This window comes from Pseudoliparis swirei, chromosome 24, assembly GCF_029220125.1.
Source record: "Pseudoliparis swirei isolate HS2019 ecotype Mariana Trench chromosome 24, NWPU_hadal_v1, whole genome shotgun sequence".
NCBI classification, from domain to species: domain Eukaryota; kingdom Metazoa; phylum Chordata; class Actinopteri; order Perciformes; family Liparidae; genus Pseudoliparis; species Pseudoliparis swirei.
This window is the reverse complement of record NC_079411.1, coordinates 18,374,091-18,394,969: the sequence shown is the minus strand read 5'-3', so window position 1 is coordinate 18,394,969 and position 20,879 is coordinate 18,374,091. Positions and strand designations below refer to the sequence as shown.

Here is a 20,879-nt window from a genome sequence, read left to right as displayed (position 1 = left end):
TTATGTACATAATGATAATAATCAACTTGTATTATCATGACAGATTGTGTAATTCCATCTCAGTGTTGACAACTGTTTGTCCCCAGATGACTAGGAGTCCTAACTTAACATTTAACAGGCCGTGTTACACCAAAATGCTCTAATCAATCATTTGAAAAGGAACAATGGGTTAAATAAAAATGTCTAATGGGAAAGAAAAGCTCCTGGTGCCACACCTACAATTAATTAACTCTATTGTACAGAAAAAGTTAATTGATGCTGCTTTTCACAAGACAAGGTGAAACATAAGTTGTTCACCGTCACGTGAGTCCCAACATGTTTCACATGGAGGAGCATTTGTCTGCAGGAAGGACAATATATACACAGACAGCTGGTTAAAATGTTATTAAGAATGTTAGAGTGATTCAAACTTAAATTATGTCTTTTCTGTCTTTTGCATTCTGTAAAATGTATCAGCCGCCTCAATCCTGTCTTTGTTCTGCAGTTTTGCATCTAGGCCAAGACACACAGACACACACACACACACACACACATCATTGCCGAGCTCTATCAGACCTCCAGTAGACTATCGGTAAGGAGGTTTAATAGCAGTTATTAGTTTCATGTTATCTTTATCCACCACAAGTGGAAAACTCTTTAGATAAAAAACATTGCTGCAGCTTCGACTGGCTGCAGCTTCCCAGTGGCTGCTTTCTCATGCAGCATTCAAAGCTGAGCGAGTACTTCCCCCAAGGGAAACATTCAATAAAACAACAACACAAGGTGAAAAGAAGTCAAAGTCCTTTCAACAGCAGAGGTCTGGACACACTCCTTGTGAATGAGCATCGTAGATGCTGAGTGCGAGAGACTCGATGTTACGACGATCCATTATGTATCCGGACCGGCTCAGTTGCTCTCAGCTGTAGGAGCTGTTATCACTTCAAACAGCACATCAAGGAGATGCTGTATTAAAAATATGCCGTCTATAAAAGATTTACCAAGCTATATACTCTCTTTTTCATTTTAGCCTTCAAAAAACTATATTCCTTATTAACATTTCGTTATTACTTGCGTTATCTTCTTTTCCGTTTATTAAGAGGGGTCGATCATGCGATCAATAACATGCGTTCGAGTGACCTTTCTACAGATAGTCTCACATTGTGGTGCAGCAGACATGCATCATGTTCTGGGTGCTCAGTTTTGGCTGCACGCTCGAGGACCTCTTCTGGTTGACTCACACTTCTTCCAAACACCTTTTGTATTGCCCGTTTTATACTTCCACCGAATGCCCTCCGACTCCTCACTCCCTGGCCCCCGGCCGGTAGGGGCCACAAGTGAATACAGAGCCCGAGTGCTTCTCCAACCCTCAGCAGTGGGGCAGTCTGCTCACTTTGATGGTTTTGGACGTGTGTTTGGATGTTAACACCTAATGGTACGACACACACAGCTGGCTGCACTGCCTCTCTGCGTTCAGAGGATCAGCTCCTCTGGGCCTTTTTAGTCGGGCATCCGTCTCAAGTTGCCCTCAAGTTATCCACATTGTGCTGATAAAAAAACAAAAACAACAAGGCTCGAAGCCAATACAAACGCTTCAAGTTGTTGTTACACGACCACGCTGAGATGCGACCGCACACAGACATCTGTATATATACATATTTATTTATATTTATTTATTCCAGGCTCATGATTCCATAAAACAACAAACACAAATACAACAACAATATATAAAATACAATACAAGGTAGCTTGTATTGGCAGCTAAAAAGTCCCTCATGGTTAAAAAACATATAGACACTTGTTCCATTGCTTCCAGAAACAAGACAAATACCTGGTCTCACTCAGTGCTGGCATAGATTCAAACGAGAGAGTATTTTGTTGTGCGAGACAAGCAGGTGAAAAACACATCCGATACACTCGCATTCTCGGCGGAGGCTGTTCAGCAGTGGTCGGTGCAGACAGACCTGGCGGAGATCTGCACTCTACTTTCTAGTTTTTATAAAAATGTCATTGTTGGTGGAAGTGTGAGACTTAAGATGTATGTTGCCAATGACTACTTCACATTTTCTCCGCGTCTCACTGTAATCTCAACGGCAGCGGGCCAGGTGACCCCCCCCCCAAAAAAAAAACTCTTCGGATCTCCACGATTCACGTGGATGACCTATTATGAGTTAAAAACGGTGAATTTCACCGAAAGGTGACAAGTTTGCAGGTATGTCAACTTCAACTTGCTGTGGGTAATGTGGATACAATCCTCCATCACAGTATCAAATGTCATCATTTATTCTGCGTCTTTCTACGCTGCAGAACCAAAGTCACACGCAGATTCTGATCCAGGAGAAAGGATCATTTCTTGTTCCCCAGTCACCCCAAAGACATTTTCTGAGTAAAATCCCTCAAACACAATTTATTTGTACTCAAACAAACAGCTACACCCACAACTGCAGCACCTACCTGTCACTGTGAGTAGAAATTGATGAAAAGCATGAAAAGTACTCCTGAATTATAAAATGGTATACCTGCCAACAGAATTTCTTTTATACGTTGGATTTCAAAGGGAAGTGTGCAAATGAGACAGCATTTCCAAAAAAGAGAAGTGCTTTGTGGTTCCTATGAAAGACACACTGGGTAGCGGCCGTATTGCATTTCAGCCAGTCTGAATATTTTAAGAGCACTTCTCTGTTGGCATAATGAAATGCTATACGGTACCAATGGCAGCAAAAAGACTTCTCTAAACCTGGGGGTTCATGTTGAAAGACAATAGCAGGCTAGAATATTGATGCAAGGCTGTGCAGAATAACCTGCAGTTATTTCTCCACTATGAAGTGGCACTGACATTTAATTCACTTTGTTGCCATGCAAAGTTTCCATGTTCTGAGAGGAAGCGGTTTTCTATGTAAAGTATCACATTTCCAAAGAGATGGTCTCTGGAATTTGTGAAAAAAGTGTCACATGTATCACCTCGGGCTCTCAGTTAGACGACGATGCAAATAACCAGTCATCTCAGAAAACACGCACATCAGGAGAAGTCAAACAAACGTCCGTCGTACATCTGTACACACTTGAGGGATGAATGGAAAAAGATGATCTTTTAGAAAACCTGTATGTTTGACTTTTTGTATCAGTTAACTAAATGTGCTTCAAAGCCAAACTAATACATTTAGAAGAATAAATCCAACAGTTTAAAAACACGGACCTCATCCAAGAACTCAGAAGGGATGTTGTACCCGATAACACACGAGCAAGAAGGTGTCGACATAATGTTGACATACTGTCCGTCTTCTACTGTGCAACAGCAGCGGAACACTGCCACCAAGAGGACAACATCGTGAATGACATGCAGCGCCCGCTAACTCCTGCAACATTTTTGCTTGTTGTCTTAACTTTCAACTCTCACACATTCTGATTGTGTAGAAGTCAATGAGAAAATGACTTATTTCTTGATTTATTACCTCAGTAAACATTGTAGACATGAGTTTATGGTCTCAATCTCTAGTTAAGTCTTCAAGTGTTCAGTTAGTATATGATATATGTCTATTTAGAGTCAAACAGATCATAAAGTAGAGTATGCTTTAGTACACATGCACACACTTTAACTTACCTGATAGAAACTCTTAGCTGTCTCATTTGAGGCTGTGATGAACCGTGCCCCGGTTTTCTTTTGTAAGATTCCAACATAACCTGCAGAGAGAAAGAAAAGCATGCATGACTCTTCTCAGTCTGTTTGAGATCCTGCAGCACAATCACTTCCCATCCAAGCTGCTGCAACTGTGCCTTCTGTTCCACCCGATGAATGTGATAATATATGGGGCCAAGGCTACGATTGTTTTCATGGCATACGGTGATATTCAATCTTTTACCCCTGGAATATCGAACATACTTGTCTAGGATAAATCTGGTATATCTTTCTATAGACGAGGAGTGATGGCTGAACGCTGAGGGGAGGCGTTTTTGTCTGCATTATTCTTTCTTTTTGGTTATTTTTCCATTCTTTTGAATCTTGTAAATTAGGACTGGCTGTCATTTGAGTACCATATTGGTGTGGGTGTGTGCATATGTGTGAGTGTGTGTGTGTTCCTTGGTAGAGGATAATTATATAAAAATATGTAGAGAAAAAGACATGGGCTGCATAATTTATAACACAAAAAAACACTGCATGTCAATATCAGAACAAAAGGTCAAACACTCCCTGTGATAAAACTTGTAGGAGAGAGCAGATAAGTGGTGTTATTTATGAAACCCATGTATTATTTAGGAACTCGAGTACATTGAGAGAAACAGTGTGAAGGGGCTCCAGGGGAGACCTTACAACGTTGATCCGAGGTAAAGGCGCAGCACTTTCGCCAGAAACATGCAGAATGGATAATAACTTCAGGGAACACTTTCTATAATGTCTCACAATCTGTTTTGAGAAGTGCAGATATATAATTATAAGCACTCATACATGCTCATTAATGCTTTATAACAATAATCAGAACACATAATGTTATGTTGTGATTTATAAGGTCAAGTATCAGGATACTTCATAATTGCATTTAAATGTTTTGCAAGGATGCAATATAATTCCAATAATTTATTTATGATGCATTTATAATCACTGTTAATAAACCATTATAATGTGAGTATAAGTTACTATATGTGGTTATTTGCAACATTTAAAGTGGTTAATTTTATTAGGTCTTTTTTACACTTTACTTAAAGTAAACAATGACCACTTATAGCAACTTACATTCACATTATAAGGCATTATAACAGTGATTCTAATGTTTAATAAAAAAGATTATCATTTATAACATAATAAACATTTTCCCTCCAAAAAAAGTTATTATGACGAGCAATTCTGAAGTATTCTGACACTTGACCTCATAGTTATTATAACTATAATTAGTCATATTACAACTCATAAGTATGTTTATAATGTTTATAGACATAAAAAGCATCACAGAGCGTGGTATCAACACTATCTTAAATACTTTGATAACTACATATTAATAACTATTTAATTTGATATCTTCTTAGTTGGTTCTGATTTTCATATCAGGTGATCATTTTCTGCAGCTTCATCACTACAAATGACAGAGTTATAAAAACCTCAACTTGAGCTGCTTTGAATGTAAGTATTATGCCACCAGGCATTAGTATTCATCACTTCATTTGGGTTTCATGGCAATCTTTAGTGTAAAGGTTTAATGGACTTCACATTCGGTCATTAACTGACACTCCCAGCATTGTATTATTACTGCCACGTCAACTCAACCATGCAGAACTTGACTTGTATTGAAATTATTTGATATGAACATCAAATAAATGAAAGTAACAGTGGCATTAAAATTGCAACACACATTTATGCACAAGAGATGCACTTAAGATGTGTTAAGTGTTTGTAGCCAAACGCTAGTTTACAACACCTGTTCACAAGAGGGTTTACATACACGGATACATACACAAAGTATAAGTGTGTTTACAGGGCAGTTAGGTGTGAGAACAATGTTGTTTCTTTTTTAGCCATGATTTAATACCTATTAAAAACCTTAAAATGGTGTTGCATTTTCCATTCTGTTGGTAGACAGTTCCATAGTTGTGCTCCTTGAACAAAGACCGATTGTCCAATCGAGGTATGTTGCTCTGCCACAGTTCCCGTTTACTGAGGTTTACAGGTGTGTTGGTGTCTTTTAACAAATTCATTAAGGAAGGAATGAGCGTGACCATGTAGGGATTTCAAAGTAATCTATAAACTGCAATAGCTTATAAATCTTTCTAAGATGAACATATTGTGTTTTTGCAATATCTGCAAAGGAGCCACCTCGTTGTTTTGTTGTCCATCATGTGTAATGTTTGGCTATACAGTGATTTGGGTTGTATAGTTGTTTGTGAGGCTTGTGATCAAATGATGCAGGATGATAAATGTGAGAAAAATCATTCCTAAGCACTTCACATTGTCAACCTCACTGATAACCTCATTCTTTATTATTATTATTTATTTCTAGAAACCCGATGTGTTGCCCCTCTTACTGGGTGGTAGTATCCCGGCTCTGTCCCCTCCGGTGTCCTGGTTGGCCTGGTGTGCAGTCGAGGGTAAGCTGACCTGGTTTTACACAGACTGCCAGTCTGTGCAGAATACAAAGACCCCGTAAAGAGGAAATATGATGAGTTGGCAGAAACGATGCTTAGTTCCACTTGGTTAAGCAGGGGGAGCATTCTTTAGGGCTTCACTGGATTCAGCCATCGCTCCCAGCTAACCAGCTAAATGTTTTGTAGCAGTGTCTCCCGAACGCTGCTGTGAAATACATAAAAACAGTGAAATACCAACTTGTAGAGGTTTGCTAGCAGTCAGTTTGGTCTAGGGGTGCTTGCGGGTAGCTGGATGGCTTTGAAAGACTGATGGCAATGCTGACAATGTTCTGCTCCAGTCTAGCACAAGGACATTTTGATTATTGTAGGATATTTAAGTGTATATAAATAGCCTGTGCAACACTGTTTCCAAAGCTACAAGGGTGTCCTCTAAAGAGACACAATGTAACCCTCAGCCTTCACACACACACACACACACACACACACACACACACACACTCACCTTTCATGGTGAGCACACCGCGGCAGAAGTCTTTGAAGTTCACCCTCCCGTGAGAGTCGGGGTCCAGACAGCTGGACAATTTCTTCACCTGAGGAGAAGGTATGGAGAAAACATCACCGAACACATTTCTGTCGGGGGGAAAGTAAAATAGTTACGGATGAGGTTATTCTGCTCCGTGTATCCGTCTATGCGTGGGGCCAAGGGCCCGAGGGGCGATGCTTCTGGTTCATTTGAGACCCTTTTTAAAAAACATTACACTCACATTTGAGGGATTATTCTGTTGCATTAAGAATGGCTTTTGTAGAAAGAAACATGAAAGCTTTATTTAGGTGCTAGGTGCACCACTGGCTAATAAAACTGAGTGAGAGTGTTTTTTTTTGCTACGTGAACTCAAAACGTGTGCCGTGGGAGGAAAACAAATCTATTTTCAGTACAGAAGGTTATAGGAGAACAATGGTTTCAGAAGGTTATTGAAAATTACTTATGAGCTTCAGCCACTTCAGCTAACACACACACATGTCATTGCGCAAAAAGGATAATGACGTGTGTGTGTCCCAATGCCATATTAAACCAGCCGTTACCGAGATGGACAGGTGGCTGAAGTGCATGACTCACCCTCACTTTCAACATTTCACTGAAAAGGCTCTTCACGGAGACGAGGGGTGCTGCAGAAAGTTACCACCAACCTTATTAAGTATATCTCATGCCGCCCCTACCCTCTTTTCTTTTCATTATTAAATGTAAACACCCAGTGCATCCAGACTGAGACAAGATCATACTGAGCCCGGTGCCACATCACACACATTTCCCATAAAATGTGGAAGATGCAAACAGTAAGTACTTCTCAAACTGTTCAGAAATAAAAAAAAACAATTGGCATTGAAACCTAAAATTATTCCTCATTTACCTTTTTCTTTGTTGCCATATTTACTGTATCTATGAACAAATGTATCATGAGATATGTCTGAATCAAGTATTCAAGAGACATTGCAGGGGAGAATTTAACGTGTGGGTTTTTTTCTATAAGCGATCAGGATGTGGATGAATAATTCATACAATGCTCAGGGAGTTTGTTGATATTCCTGAAGTTGTGGTTGAGACAATGCCGAGTGAAGATGCGCTCCATTCAGAGACCGTCAAAAGAGGTCGCGAGAACGCTAGAGTGCAAAAACACCACTGTGGCATTTTAAAATGCACAGCTACACTCTGCCAAAAACAAATGTCTACATGACATCAGCTTTTATCATCTTCAAAAAATGACATGCGTTTGTTTGGCCGAACAATGGTCCTTTTGTCACTTGTGTTTACATTTGGTGGGGTTTTTGTTTTACCGACTGAATCTTTTTCTGATGTTTAATGGTATATCGTGATTTATAAAGAATACCTTATTCAGATATATCATGTGCACTGTGACCTCACGGTCAAAAGTCACATCGCCCTTTGACTACCAAAATACTTCCGTTTGGTACATCATGCACAAACTGCATTTAGTGTTGGCGGTACTTTAGATTTTTGAGGATTTAGTCAACTTTTGTAGAATTTAGTTTGTCTTTTGAGAAGTTTGCCTGAACTCTGATTTCTTGGAGTTACCAGTGCAAAGGGCGCCACAGCTGGTTGTGGCTGCTGCTGGAGGGACATCTTGGCAGGCTGGAGCAAAAGATGCACCAGTTAAGTCACAGGTAAATACAGGAAGTGGCCATTGGAATGCACCAAGTGTCGGTGACATCATGGGGGGATAGAGATTTGAAGTTGTCATGACTCAGAGTTTCTGTCTTGTTTTGTGTCTTGTTTTGAAGTCCTTGTGTCATCCGTCTCCCTGTGGTTGTCTGCCCTGGTTCTGATTGTTTCCTTCTGTGTGATTGCTGGCCCCGCCCTCATTGTGTCCACCTGTGTCTCGTTCCCCGTTGTCCAATCACCTCCACCTGCCTGTGTATTTAAACCCTGTTCGTATCATTCCCCAGTGTGGCTTTGTACCGTTTGTCGTCCTGTGTTAACTGTATAGTTGTAATTCAGAATTAAATATTGGTTTGGAAGTTATGTTGGCATGTGGGTCCTCTCTCTCTACGGCAACACATGACAGAAGTCTTGAGATATTTGTTTTGCTTACTTAAATATTTATGTTCATAAACTTATTGTCCTGCTTTGTTGTATTTGCAGTTTATTTGTCTTTGTTACCCATTTGCTTAAAAAGATCTGATCATTAATGATGTACAGAATGTAACCCTATTGTCTGTAGTTTGTGAGGTCAGATATTGTATTTCTTAGCCCGTTAAGTCTGTTCAGTTTATCTTTTAGCTTGAGCAAAGTAATATTTAGTCGACTTATTTCGCAGGTCTAGAACTTTCTTGCTAATTGGGAACCCCTAATCATCTTTTTGTTGTTAATAGTATTTATTTGTAAACCCACCTGTGCTTCTCAAGCCTGCCAGGATGCTCCCTCACACATCACAACGCTACATAAATGTGAAAGATGTCACCAGAATTATGATATTTCCCAGGGAACCATAATAATGACAATAAGTATGTGGACATTTGTCCAGTAGCTGTACTCTACATGTTGACCGATGGATAAACAGACTTGTAAACAACCCAACAAACAATAAGAAATTTCCCTCCTTAGGCTCTCACTCATTTACTGCCCTCAAGAAAAAGGATTCTATGTAAATAACTTGTGATCTTAACCCAGAGTGAGGACATTGAGATGGTTTACTAAAGATAATCTAACACACCTCATGTGCATTATCACACATTTTAACAATTAAAGCATGCCCATACACCCTGACTCACGATCCTCCCACATCCACATCGCTGCTGCTGCCCTTCAGCGCTCTGCACCACGCCTGAATAATGCATTATTCTCTTTGCAAGCTACCCACAGACATTTCAAAGTGAACAACACTCAATTTAGCAACGGTTTGTGACTGAGACAGAAATGGCCTCGGGGTTTTTCCAGGTTAAAAACTAGAATCCCAGCCACCACGTGTATGCCTCCGCCAACGCGTGATGCTGCATTATACATCCAAGTCGGACCAAAATGTCAGAATAGTATGCTTTTAGATGTCATAATTAGGTTATGGACTATGGGAGGTCACGCTGGGCTTTGACGACGGGATGTGAACTCTAACCTAGCTATACTTTTAAAAACATGCTTTCAGGAATTATTTTTTATATTAATGAGCATTGCCTTTTGTTCTAAAATATGACACTCGCACTCAACTGGTTCTTTGCCCCACTTATCGAGCTGCGGATGCTGCTGATTAGAGCCGTTTCAAATTGAGGTCATTAGAGGACAAGCAAGGAAATCTATCTATTTTTAGTGAAGGGTAAAGAAAAGAGGTCAGAGGAGATGTGAGCAGTTGCATGTACAGCGGGGGAGAGGGTCTCCCACTGTGTTCAATAGCGGTCAGGTGGGAATCGCCCATGAAGGACAATGAGATGAGACGACATCGCATGCATAAGTCTGGTGCACGTGCACTCTGAATATATTAGAAAGTAGAAACCAAGCAGAGTACATGTAATGTGCATGTGTATATTTGTGCGTGTACTGTGAATACACTTTGGGTCACATGATCACATGTTTTCTGTGTTAATTCGGAATAATTTTCAACAAAAGAGGGAGACAGTAGGATCACAATGACTGGATTATCCTGCTTATATCATGCATCATAAAAGTTGACACAATGCACGGCGCCAAGACGTGCAACAAGTTTCACACTATATTGTGCAGGATCTGGGACTGTGTCGTTAAAAATTGCATCTACTTTATCCTGTGGATCCGTCTCCCAGGTCAGTGGAAGGCTTTCCCCCCGGGAGCTAATCAGCGTCTCCTGCATGTTCCTGCCGATGAGCAACACAACACTGGGGAACCAATCAACCGCAGTGTTCAATTACCCCGACATGCAGTGGGACACGGGGGATATCCACTGTGACACACGCACCGATAAAAACATCTCAAATATAGACTTTATAACTGAGCTCTTCAAGTCACATAAGTTACCAAGTTTCTTTTAAAATGAACTCGGTTCAAAGGGGAAATATCCTCAATTGTTTTTGCCCCAGGATTCAATCCAATAAACTATCTTGTTTTGTTTAAATTTTGAATTTAGTTGAGACGCCCTCGGGGCAGCTACTCTATCCTGGGCTGAGGGCAGATCTTAATTTAGAGTGGACCGCCATGGAAAAAAATCGATAGGTTGTCAAAAGAGAGACACATGATTAGTTGATCCTGTTTGAATGGAATTATACATTTGATGTTTTCCAATTTCAAAGACAATTTTGCACGTGAAGAAAGTCTCAATTAGTGTCTCAAGAAAGTCTAATTTAGGACGTGAAGAACGTCTCAATTAGTATGTCAAGAAAGTCATGTAGGACGTCAACAACGTCAATTGGAACTCAAAGTCTCAATGCAGATGCAAGCCAATTTCCTCAAACTCAACAGATCTGAAATCCTCATTTTTGGCCCCAAATCAAGAAACAAATTGCAAAACAACTTCTCCCTCTAACCCTGTTCCTGCTTCCACACACATCTGTTACCTTGTGGTGTCATCTTTTATCCTTTTAACGCCACGTCAAGCACATCGCAAAAAACGTCTTCTTTCATCTTCAAAACATTGCCCGTCAACGCTCCTCCCCCTCCTCCCTCTCCTCTTCAGCCGCAGAAACACTCATCCACGCCGTCCTCACCTCTCGACTGGACTACTGCAACTGCATCCTGTACAGCACATCCACCAAAATCATCAACAAATTACAACACATCCATAATTCAGCTGCTCGTCTCCTCGTTTTCCAATTTCAAAGACAATTTAGTACGTCAAAAAGTCTCATTTAGTTTGTCAAGAAAGTCTCATTCAGTACATCAAGGAAGTCATGCAGGACTTTGCCTGTATAGTCTATGGCAGTGGTTCTCCTGGGGGTATCTTGTTTTAACATTGTAAATTAAACATCCATTAAAAAGTCCTTTGAAAAAAGTTATTAAATAAAATGTTCACTAAACTATAAGTGTAAGTTTATAAACTGAATTGTATAAACTGATGGCACAGCACTGTGTATTACATCTTTTTGTCAACCCCAAATGCTTTGCACTGGTCAGGGTGTATTAGTGATGATTACAGTTACTTTCACACTCGAGTACAACTCAGCCCAGGTGCGTCAAGAAACACGTAATTATAACTTTTCATGAGGCACGTTAGAGACGTTTCAGAAAATAGCTTCTGAATGTAATTTAGTTGCACTTTTATGGCGGAGGAAAAAAGACAGCCAACACAAACAAACAAAAACAATTAGGTGAAAGTTGGAGACACTTCTCACCTGGTCTGCGTGTCCGAACTGAGAACCCAACTGCTCGAAGTGTTCAGGGCGGATAAACCCGACCGAGTCCGAGTCACAGGCGTCGAACACCTCTTTGAGCCTCCTCACCGAGGTCAGCAGACGCTCAGGAGGGAAGTCTCCCTCCATCTCTTAAACAATGTTTTATTATTTCTTGTTCCTGTTCTTATTCTGCTTTATTTCTTCTTCTTCTTCTTCTTCTTCTTCTTCTTCTTCTTCTTCTTCTTCTTCTTCTTCTTCTTCTTCTTCTTCTTCTTCTTCTTCTTCTTGTTTTTTTCTGGGTGCTCTTAACCCGACGTGACCCACAAAAACGTCATGTTTGTTTGTCGGGAAACAAGCTGGGACTGCGCGCGCGTGTGACTCTCAGGAGCTCGTGCATGCTGTAGCGCTCCTGCTGCTGCGCGCGAAACGGAGGAGCGCGTGTGACGCTGACAGTCCCCTCCCAACCCGGAAGCGAAAAGAAGCACGACAGTGTTATCCATTAAAGTAATGTAAAGAAGTTCAGTCGCCCCTCGCTCCCTGTAGTCACGTGTTCAGTGTTTTAGCAGCTAATCTTCTTAGCAAATCATATTCTTTGTCAGTTTAGAGACTTTTTGTGTGAAGTGTAAACAATGGCCCTGAGAGAGACTTCGCCCACAGGCCGATACATAACCCGCGTGGACAGCTCTGTTAGCTCGCTTAGTACGAAAATCACAAAGTAGTGGTTCTGATGGGAATTTACATTTATTTTGTCAAGTTTGCATGAATCAAACTATTATTGACCGGTTGGTGGCGCTATAGAGAAAAAGTTAGGGGACCAATCCAATTAATCCTTGGGGGGACATTAATGTGTGGCCCAGATTTAATGGCGATAAAACGCTGCATGGATGATGTATTTTTGACAGCCAACCGTTAAGTGCGAAAATGCAGATCTTTTAGGACTTGCTGTAAAGATTCTTACAACTCAAGACATTTCTTGCAAAACCACACATCTAAACCTGATGGTGGCACCAGAGGAAAAGTCCAACCGAACGTCCACCACAGTCAATACATGTATCGCCCAGATGCCATGACTTGTGTTTTATTTAGAAAATTATGCAGCGGTGGACATTTTAAAGAACACCTCTTTAACAAGATAACATTACTAATCATGTTCCTCAAAAATGCCCCACTTCCCTGCACATAAGTGTGAGTATTGTAGAACATGAATCCATAGAGGAGATTCTATAACAGTAATACATGTGTTATTTTGTTGATCCTAGTTTATTACTGAGCATGAACTCTAATATGCAGATGTGTTAAAAAGGTTTTTAAATGTTGCTGCACCTGATCACTCTTTATAAGAAGAGGCTCTTAAAGAAAAAGTGCACCGTTGAGGATCTGCATGGTTAGATCTACTGGCCTCACTCTCAATAAAATAATAGAAGCAATCCCCTTTCTGATGAATTGATCTTAAAATATGACTTGCCAGTGAAACGTTGCCAGAGTAATGTTGTAATGTGCACTTTAACGCTCCTCTAAACCAAACTCTGCTTCATAGCAGACATTCAAGTTTGGAGTTGTTGATACGGTTCATAAACATCTTGTTCCCTCTATCAGTGAGCGTAGTCTCTGTCGTCCAATGTCTCTCTTTTTTCTTCATTTCTTCCTCATCTAGCAGGCTTGGCTGCCTCAGACTTTTCCCACACAAAGTGTACTTCTCTTTTCATAAGAAGAGGCCGAACATGTTGTACTCTTTTATTTCCAAGAGTAACAAAACAACAACATGATGACAACAAAACATTTGATTTGAACAGCGAAGAAACAAAAAGCAATGACATAATCAATACTCATACTTTAATACTCTTCTTGAAGCTATATTGGACGTCTCTCTCTCTCTGCTTGATTAAAAAACAACTGAACATTTATTTTCACATAATGTTCTTAATATATTTTTACGTAGACCACTGTGTCGTTCTGCTACCCGCCAGGCACACGGGAGAAGTTTCAGGTGGTTGCAATCTGCAACGTCGCCACAAGATGACGCCCAAATCCGACTAGCTGCGCCTTTCAAGTGGCGCTTGAATAAAAGTACTTTGTTACATTCCACTGCTCTATTATTATCAAACACACATATCACTTCCTGGTGACACCGGATGACATGCGGGAGAATTCTGACTCACACATATTTTCACACGTGGGTTACTGAGCCTGATATTTATTATCATCTCGCATCCGACCAGTGGAATCCAAAAAAGGAAGTGTGTTTACTGGTTCAACTTCCACCCAATCGTTCTGTCTTCAAGAGGATGTGATATATATTAAGAAAACAGAGAAGAGAGAGTTAGAGAGAGAGAGAGAGAGAGAGAGAGAGAGAGAGAGAGAGAGAGAGAGAGAGAGAGAGAGGCATGCTTGTTTGTACTTTCTTACACGATTCAGTTTTCCTCTTGTGTTAAAGATGCAGGTTATTCGTAGTGGACAATCCCTTTGGATATATCTGTTATTCACTTCTCTACAACTTTGGGGTAAGTGTTGCACCGTAGTTGTTTCTAAATACAGCAATGGAACAAGTGTTTGTATGTTTTTTAACCACGAGTGACTTTTTAGCTGCAGTGATTGGACCTGTGTCCTCCTATTGTATTGTATTGTAATATTTATATTGTTGTTGTATTTGTGTTTGTGTAGAAATATATACATATATCTATATATATAGATATATATATATCTATATATATATATAATCCTCAACACAAGATTTTACTACATTTTGAAGTTACCGGCCATATCTCTATTTTTGAATGACATGTTCCATTGTTATGATGTCATCAGCAGCAATCACCGGTTCGGTGCAAAGTCAGCGCCACCACTTGGAGCATTCACAGCTGCTGCTTCACTGTTGCGCCAGCTGAAAATGTGCAAAACTCAACTGATTCTGGCTGCATGTGAAACCTTCCTCTCTCTTTCTCGCTCCTGTCTAGGACGGCTATCGGCCTCCACCTCCTCTCCTCTGCCGGCGCCGACACTTTACATCTATTCTAGGTCAAAGGGCTCCGTGGTTCTGGCTTGCCGGACTCCAGAGGGCCACCGAGGGGATACGTTCATGTTGTTCCGGTACACAGATCAGGTATACATGTTTTTTGAGGATGTGCAAATGTATTTCTGTTTTGTGTCCTGTGTGCTGGGCTCCTGTGGTTTTACTCTTCTCTGTCCATCCCTTCATCGAGATGGACTCTCGGGAGCTGCAGTCCGGCGCTGAGGAGGTCCAGTTCATTGTGACGGTAAATGAGGATGATCCAGTCCAACTCTTCTGCTGTCTGTACAAGGACCAGGGCCATCCTTTCAGTCCGTTCAGTCAGTATCTGCAGCTCGATCCCCCAACAGGTACGTCTCTTTCTTTCTTTCTTTCATTTGTCTGTATTTCAAATGCAAAGCTTCAAGGAAATCTGGCCTGTGACAGATTTAAAATCATATTGACCCTGTAGTCTCTTGATGGAGGCAGACGTAGTAGCGGATTTAAAGTGAAACAACACCCACAAGTGATTCGACATGTGGTATAACATAATAAACACTCCCTTCCGCTGCGCTCCCCCCCAACACACTGCTGCATGCAGGTGCTCTCTGTGGTCTCTTATTGTCCTCCGCTCTGTGGGTGTGTGCAGTGGTTGTTACATCCTGCACTCCATACAGAAACCACACACACACACACACACAAACATCAAACACAACGTGTGCTGGCTTCCAGGCCGACGGTTACAGAGGAAAGTGTGGCTGTCAACCGTGGCAAACCGAGGTTGTTCGCCTTGTGTTTTACGTGCTCTGCGTGACTGCTGTGCCAAAGTAATTGGGGCCACACCAATGTGGAGATAATTGATTCATTTTCCTTTCCCTTTCTGTACTTTTCCCAGATGCGGCCCCCACTCGCTCGGTCCCCTCGGTCCCCTCGGTCCCTCCTCCCGTCTTGTCTGTGAATCCCTCCACTGGTGTGGTCAAACGCGGGGACATGCTGTCCTTCAGATGCTCCGCCCCTCTACCGTCCCAGTCTCAGTCCCAGCAGAGCAATCGCAACAAACCGGTGACCTTCCTTCTGCTGAGGGCCGCTGAGCCAACGGGGTCGGCGTCTGTCACCCACCAGCCTCGGGCCAGTCGCCTCTCAAACCCTGAACCCCAGCCGGGAGTCTTCAGTGTTGGGCCGGTGAGGGGAGGAGAGGAGGGAGAGTACACGTGTATTTACCAGATCACCAAAAGAAAGGCGTTGGTTAATTCAACTGTCAGCAACGTGGTTCAAATCACTATTACAGGTAAGGATGCGCCACATGACTGTTTGCTCTCAGGGGCCTAAACTCAGCATCCCAGTTGCTTATATTATTGCGACATTGACTTCCTTCTTTACTTAAAACTAATGTGTATAAACCTGCTTTACATTAAATGGGGTTTTCTTTTAATTCCATTTGCTCAATCAAATTAGTTCTTCTTCATATTTCTCCGAAATATTTCAGTGATTATACTGTTCTGGCAATTTTTTAAATGTATTTATTTTTTACATCTGACACACCTTTTAACGTATTTTGACATTTAGGAATAACTGTGTAACTACCACTGTGATGCATTCTGAAAATATAATTTGAATGAATTACTGTACTATTGGGATGAAGTATTACAGTGTTCAAACAATTTGGAACATGTTGTAAGAAGGGCTCCTGCTAATAATAATGTTTCATTATGTATTTTTCATCAATGAATCCATAAATTGTTATGTTTTTAAAGTTACTTCACATATTTGAATGGATTCTTTCCGGCCGATATCCCCAAAATATTCATTTTATTATCATATAAAACCATTTGAGAAGCTAGAAATAGTGTATACTTGGTTTTAAGAGCATATATATGGATATACAGTATATATTCTGGCTAATGTTTCATATGATTTTGATTTCAGACGCGTTGCCAGTTCCCACCCTGGTCCTCCAGCAGCAGACGGACGTGTGGCATTTGCTCTGCACAGGGTCGCCCGCTTACCCCGGCGCTGTGTTCTCCCTCTACCTGGCTGATTATGAACTTCCTGTCTCCACTCAACATGCCGTCATGATCAACCATCATGTCACCATCCCAGTGCCTGTCCAGGACACCCCATTGGCTTTGTACCAGTGCCAGTACGATGTCCTCCTGGGAGGCAAATGGAGCAAGTCTGAGCGCAGCCTCCCATTGGCTGTAACCAAAGGTGCAGATTCATGGTTGTGTGTGTGGTTTTAAAAGAGCATAATCTAACTTGAAATGTGACGGTTTGGTTCTATTCTCATGTTCGCAGGAATTCCTCCTCCATCATCAACAGGTAGAACGACAACAACTTGTCATTGTTTCATATGTAGACGAATCTATTATGAATTGTGAGTGGCAGGAAGTAAAAGAAAAGAAAACGACTCAGACTTATGCCGGTGTGATGTCAGCAGATTTGTCCGGTGTGGACTGGCCTCTCGTACTGGGCTCTTTCGCCACTGTGGTTTTGTTCCTCTGTTCAGTGGCACTCGTGGTTGTGGTAGCACGCAGGAAAGGTATGTGTCACATGAATCTATGCTTCCTCACATGACACAACTGCACTGTCATAATTGTCTTCCTTTGTGAAACTTATTATCCTCCTCTCTTCTCTTCTCTTTTTACTCTTCTTTAAAGTAAAAGCAGCAGCCGAGGAGGAGAAGAAAAGGTATTGTCTTTTCAGTCCTCATTAGCCTTACAGGCCAGTAAATGGTCGCTGTGTTTATCTGTCCACGGTCATCCTGAAGTTATCATAAACAAGTGTGAATATCTATCAGCACTGTGACAGCCATGACATGAGCAACATTTAGGGCCGGCGTTGACTGCAAATATTTCCTTAAATTTGGCAACATAAAAGGTTTAAAGCATAAATATCACTCAGCCGTAGAGTTCTAAATTGTTGAGAATTTGTCCAAATTTGACACACTACAAATAAGAGTTCCAAACTGGTTCATACTGAAGGGCTGCGGTGCTACCCACAACCATTTCCTTATTTCCCTATTTTGAGTTTTTTTTCAATGGTTCTTTGTGGGACTAAGGATTCCATTTATAACCCTTTTTCACCAAAGAACCCTTTTTCGAAGAAAGAGTTCTATAATAATTGTCAAAAGCATGTGTGTTAGAAGGGAACAGCACACTCCGAAGACCATGGGGCTGATGTGGTGCCCTGGCTCTTCAGGGTTCTAGATAAAACTCTCGGAAAAAAAGGGTAAAAGGGTTCACGTTAAAACTCACTCCCAAAAACATGATGAATGTGGGTTGTTTTGCTGTAGATAAAACCTGTGGGAAAATAAAAGCCACTGTGACCCACTGGGAGGGTGCAGATGAAACACTTGGAATACGAATTAGCTCAGAAGAACCCCCTTAGTGGGGTTTTATTAGAACCCTTAGAAGGTGGAAAGGTTCTAGATAGAACACTCAGGGAGGGGTCTGGGTAGAACCACTACACCATAGAAGAACTCTGTAGAACCTCTCGGGGGCTCTGGGTGGAACCTTTCACAAATAGTTCTTGGTACCTTTACGCCGAGTTCTAGGTAGAACTGACTAAAAGGGTGCTCCTTTGAGGACGAGCTGAAACCCTTTATATAGTTTGAGGAGCATCTGTATTTTGTTTAAGGTTCAATGGCTGGTGGAGAAAGGTTATTTTGATCCTTCTCAATTCAATAAGAACATCTCTTTCACATTACATGCTTGCCTTTATGGAAGCTGATTTTCATATAAACCAGAGTTGGCATTGTGGTATAAAATGTTGATTTGTTGAACTGTTTCAGACAAGATGCACAGTTCTGGACTCAAGTTCATGCTAAGGACCATGTTGTTGGTGAGCTTCATGATCGTGTTTATAACTGGTTAATTCTCTATCCATTCACTTCCCTTCAATTTCTTTGGGACAGAGTTAAACTGATAAAACGGTTCTTGTTGTTTTTATTATCTTTTTTGCAGAGCTGACACTCAGACGTACAAGCTTCACCTCAGAGGTAATTTATTCATCAATACCTGAGTCTCCATTTGAAAATAAAAAAATCTTTTTTTATCAACTATGATTACGCAACAGTTCCCTTCTTACTGTTGCCCTTTCTTATACAACACTTTGGATAAGAATGGCAAGTTTTTGTTATTGTCAACAAATCCCATGAGAGAAGCAAACCCATCAAAGTGTGATCTCTTAATCACTTTCTGACTCGGTTTGTAGCTCGCAGCTTCAAGCCAAAAGGTTCCGACTGAAGATGTGGATCTGAAACAGCTGGACATGGCAGTTCTTGGCAAACACGACTCAAATGGGAGTAAATAGTACATTTTTGGGGGGAAATTTTCAGCAGTCGATTAATCCACATTTGGTGTTTTGAGTATCGAGTAGGAGGAAAGTATATGGATGCACATTACTTGTTAGTAGGAATAATTCATTGATGGTTTTGATCTTTTCATGGGATATGTTGACATTAAGAAAAACATAATATGTCCAGACTCATCCTGTTATGCATGTTCAGTTTTGACACAAACACATTGCATATCATGCAACGTTTTCTCTTCTTTTTTTGGAGGGGGTGGGGGGAGGGGGATTTCTGGCATTTCTGTGGCCTCGAAAGTATGTTTCTCCTGTAGATTCCTTTTGACAAACAACTGTAAACTTCCATGATCCCTTTGCTGTAAACAAAACATTCACACACACACACACACAGAAACATACACACACACGTTCACACGTATGCACACCGCTGCCCATCACCAAACATACTGTCAACACACACACATACCTCGTTAGTGCGGTAGCGCGGTGTTCGGGTCCGCCTCCCGTCAGTTGTAATCAGGTTTATTAATTAGCTCGATGAAGGGCTCTCATTAGAGCAAAGACTCCCTCCAGGCTCTCACCTCCTGTCTCTGCACTCTGTTACTGAGCAGCCTTCTTCAAGGACAGAACGCTGCCATTGCCAGCTGATGGAAAGAATAACCCTGTCATCATGAAACAGCTGAGCTGAATATTTTATTGAATATTTGTGTCTCTGTCTCAGTGATTTAGAATTTCCTTGCACTTAAAGAGCAATATTCCATAATCACAGCTTCTATGATATAGCCATATAGGCTTCCCTGTATGCTATAAAATGTCCTGCGGCCCAACCGCATGCAGCGGGCCCCCTCAGACAGCCTGAGTCCGCCACTGATGGAGACAGAGTATGTCGACCACGTCATGTTTAGAAATGTCTCAAAATGGGAATTTTTTGCTATGATGTAATGCCAGCGATGAAAGTCATACTATATGAAATACCCGAAACAATGTGATGTGCTGCTTTCAGATACCCAGACACAGAAACGTGTTTGAAAGTAAAAGCAGTGGTATGATATGAACTATACCACAGGAAATGTCTTTTTAACAAGTGTGTATGTGTGTGTTTGTTAATGTGTCATGTGTAGGAATGGGCCAGTCTGGACATAACTCCGGAGACAGCCTCCAGATCGCCGCTATGGAACTCGCACTCCACATTCACGACTCCCATCCACCCAATCCATTAGATCCAAGTTTGTTTTCTTTAGCTCGCCCCGTGTGTTTGTACTTTAGTCGAGTTTATCAATGTAGCGTCAGTCAGAGTTACACAGCAGGACAGGAAGGGCTATTTCCTCACTTCCTCTTTCATGTGTAGCAGTAACATTGTACAATTTGACAGGATATGATGTTTGTTTGATCTTTCATGTTACTGAGCCGGTGGATATAAATATAGATCTTTATTGTTATTATTATTAAGTGTGTATCTGTTTTGTGAATAATTTACCTTCAAAGTGTATTCTTTACCTGAGAAAAAGCTGATGGCTAAAACTATTTCACGGCGAGCTCCTTTCAGCAGCTGCTCTGGAGCTTCCTTTTGTATTATAGAATCTTCATATGAGGCAGACCAGACGTCCTTAAACCAACAGCTACCGAGTGGATTGTATCAATCTGTATATTCTTCCTGGTTCGACGAAGATTACAACAGTTTCTTTTGTTATCATTATGTAAAATTAAAGTATGTCCACATTCTAATTGA

General features: G+C 41.2%; 2 protein-coding genes across 6 annotated transcripts in view; one reads left to right on the top strand and one right to left on the bottom strand.

Annotated features, from left to right (window-relative positions):
• rab11fip4b (RAB11 family interacting protein 4 (class II) b) overlaps positions 1–12,145 on the bottom strand; it is a 56,982-nt gene extending 44,837 nt beyond the window's left edge. Inside the window, exons 1-3 of one of the 3 annotated variants that reach the window (XM_056408834.1) lie at positions 11,857–12,145; positions 6,551–6,638; positions 3,578–3,657 (exon numbers count right to left, since the gene is read on the bottom strand). In XM_056408834.1, coding sequence (XP_056264809.1) covers positions 3,578–3,657; positions 6,551–6,638; positions 11,857–12,003 — 315 coding nt within the window. In that variant the 5' untranslated portion in view covers positions 12,004–12,145. Of the gene's footprint in view, positions 1–3,577; positions 3,658–5,988; positions 6,085–6,550; positions 6,639–11,856 lie in introns of those variants that run through there. The other 2 variants (XM_056408835.1, XM_056408837.1) reach the window with 2 other exon arrangements.
• Positions 12,146–14,256: 2,111 nt separating this feature from the next.
• On the top strand, positions 14,257–20,879 carry LOC130189856 (uncharacterized). 3 transcript variants are annotated; one of them, XM_056408843.1, is made up of 11 exons: positions 14,257–14,357; positions 14,811–14,956; positions 15,057–15,213; positions 15,738–16,130; positions 16,769–17,050; positions 17,138–17,161; positions 17,349–17,381; positions 17,500–17,530; positions 18,633–18,682; positions 18,805–18,839; positions 20,272–20,879. In XM_056408843.1, the coding sequence occupies exons 1-11, from the start codon at positions 14,291–14,293 to the stop codon at positions 20,368–20,370; spliced, it is 1,317 nt and encodes a 438-aa protein (XP_056264818.1). In that variant the 5' UTR covers positions 14,257–14,290; the 3' UTR covers positions 20,371–20,879. The 3 variants fall into 3 exon arrangements, with proteins under 3 accessions (XP_056264818.1, XP_056264817.1, XP_056264816.1); XM_056408842.1 differs by having other exon boundaries at positions 17,280–17,381; XM_056408841.1 differs by having other exon boundaries at positions 17,277–17,381.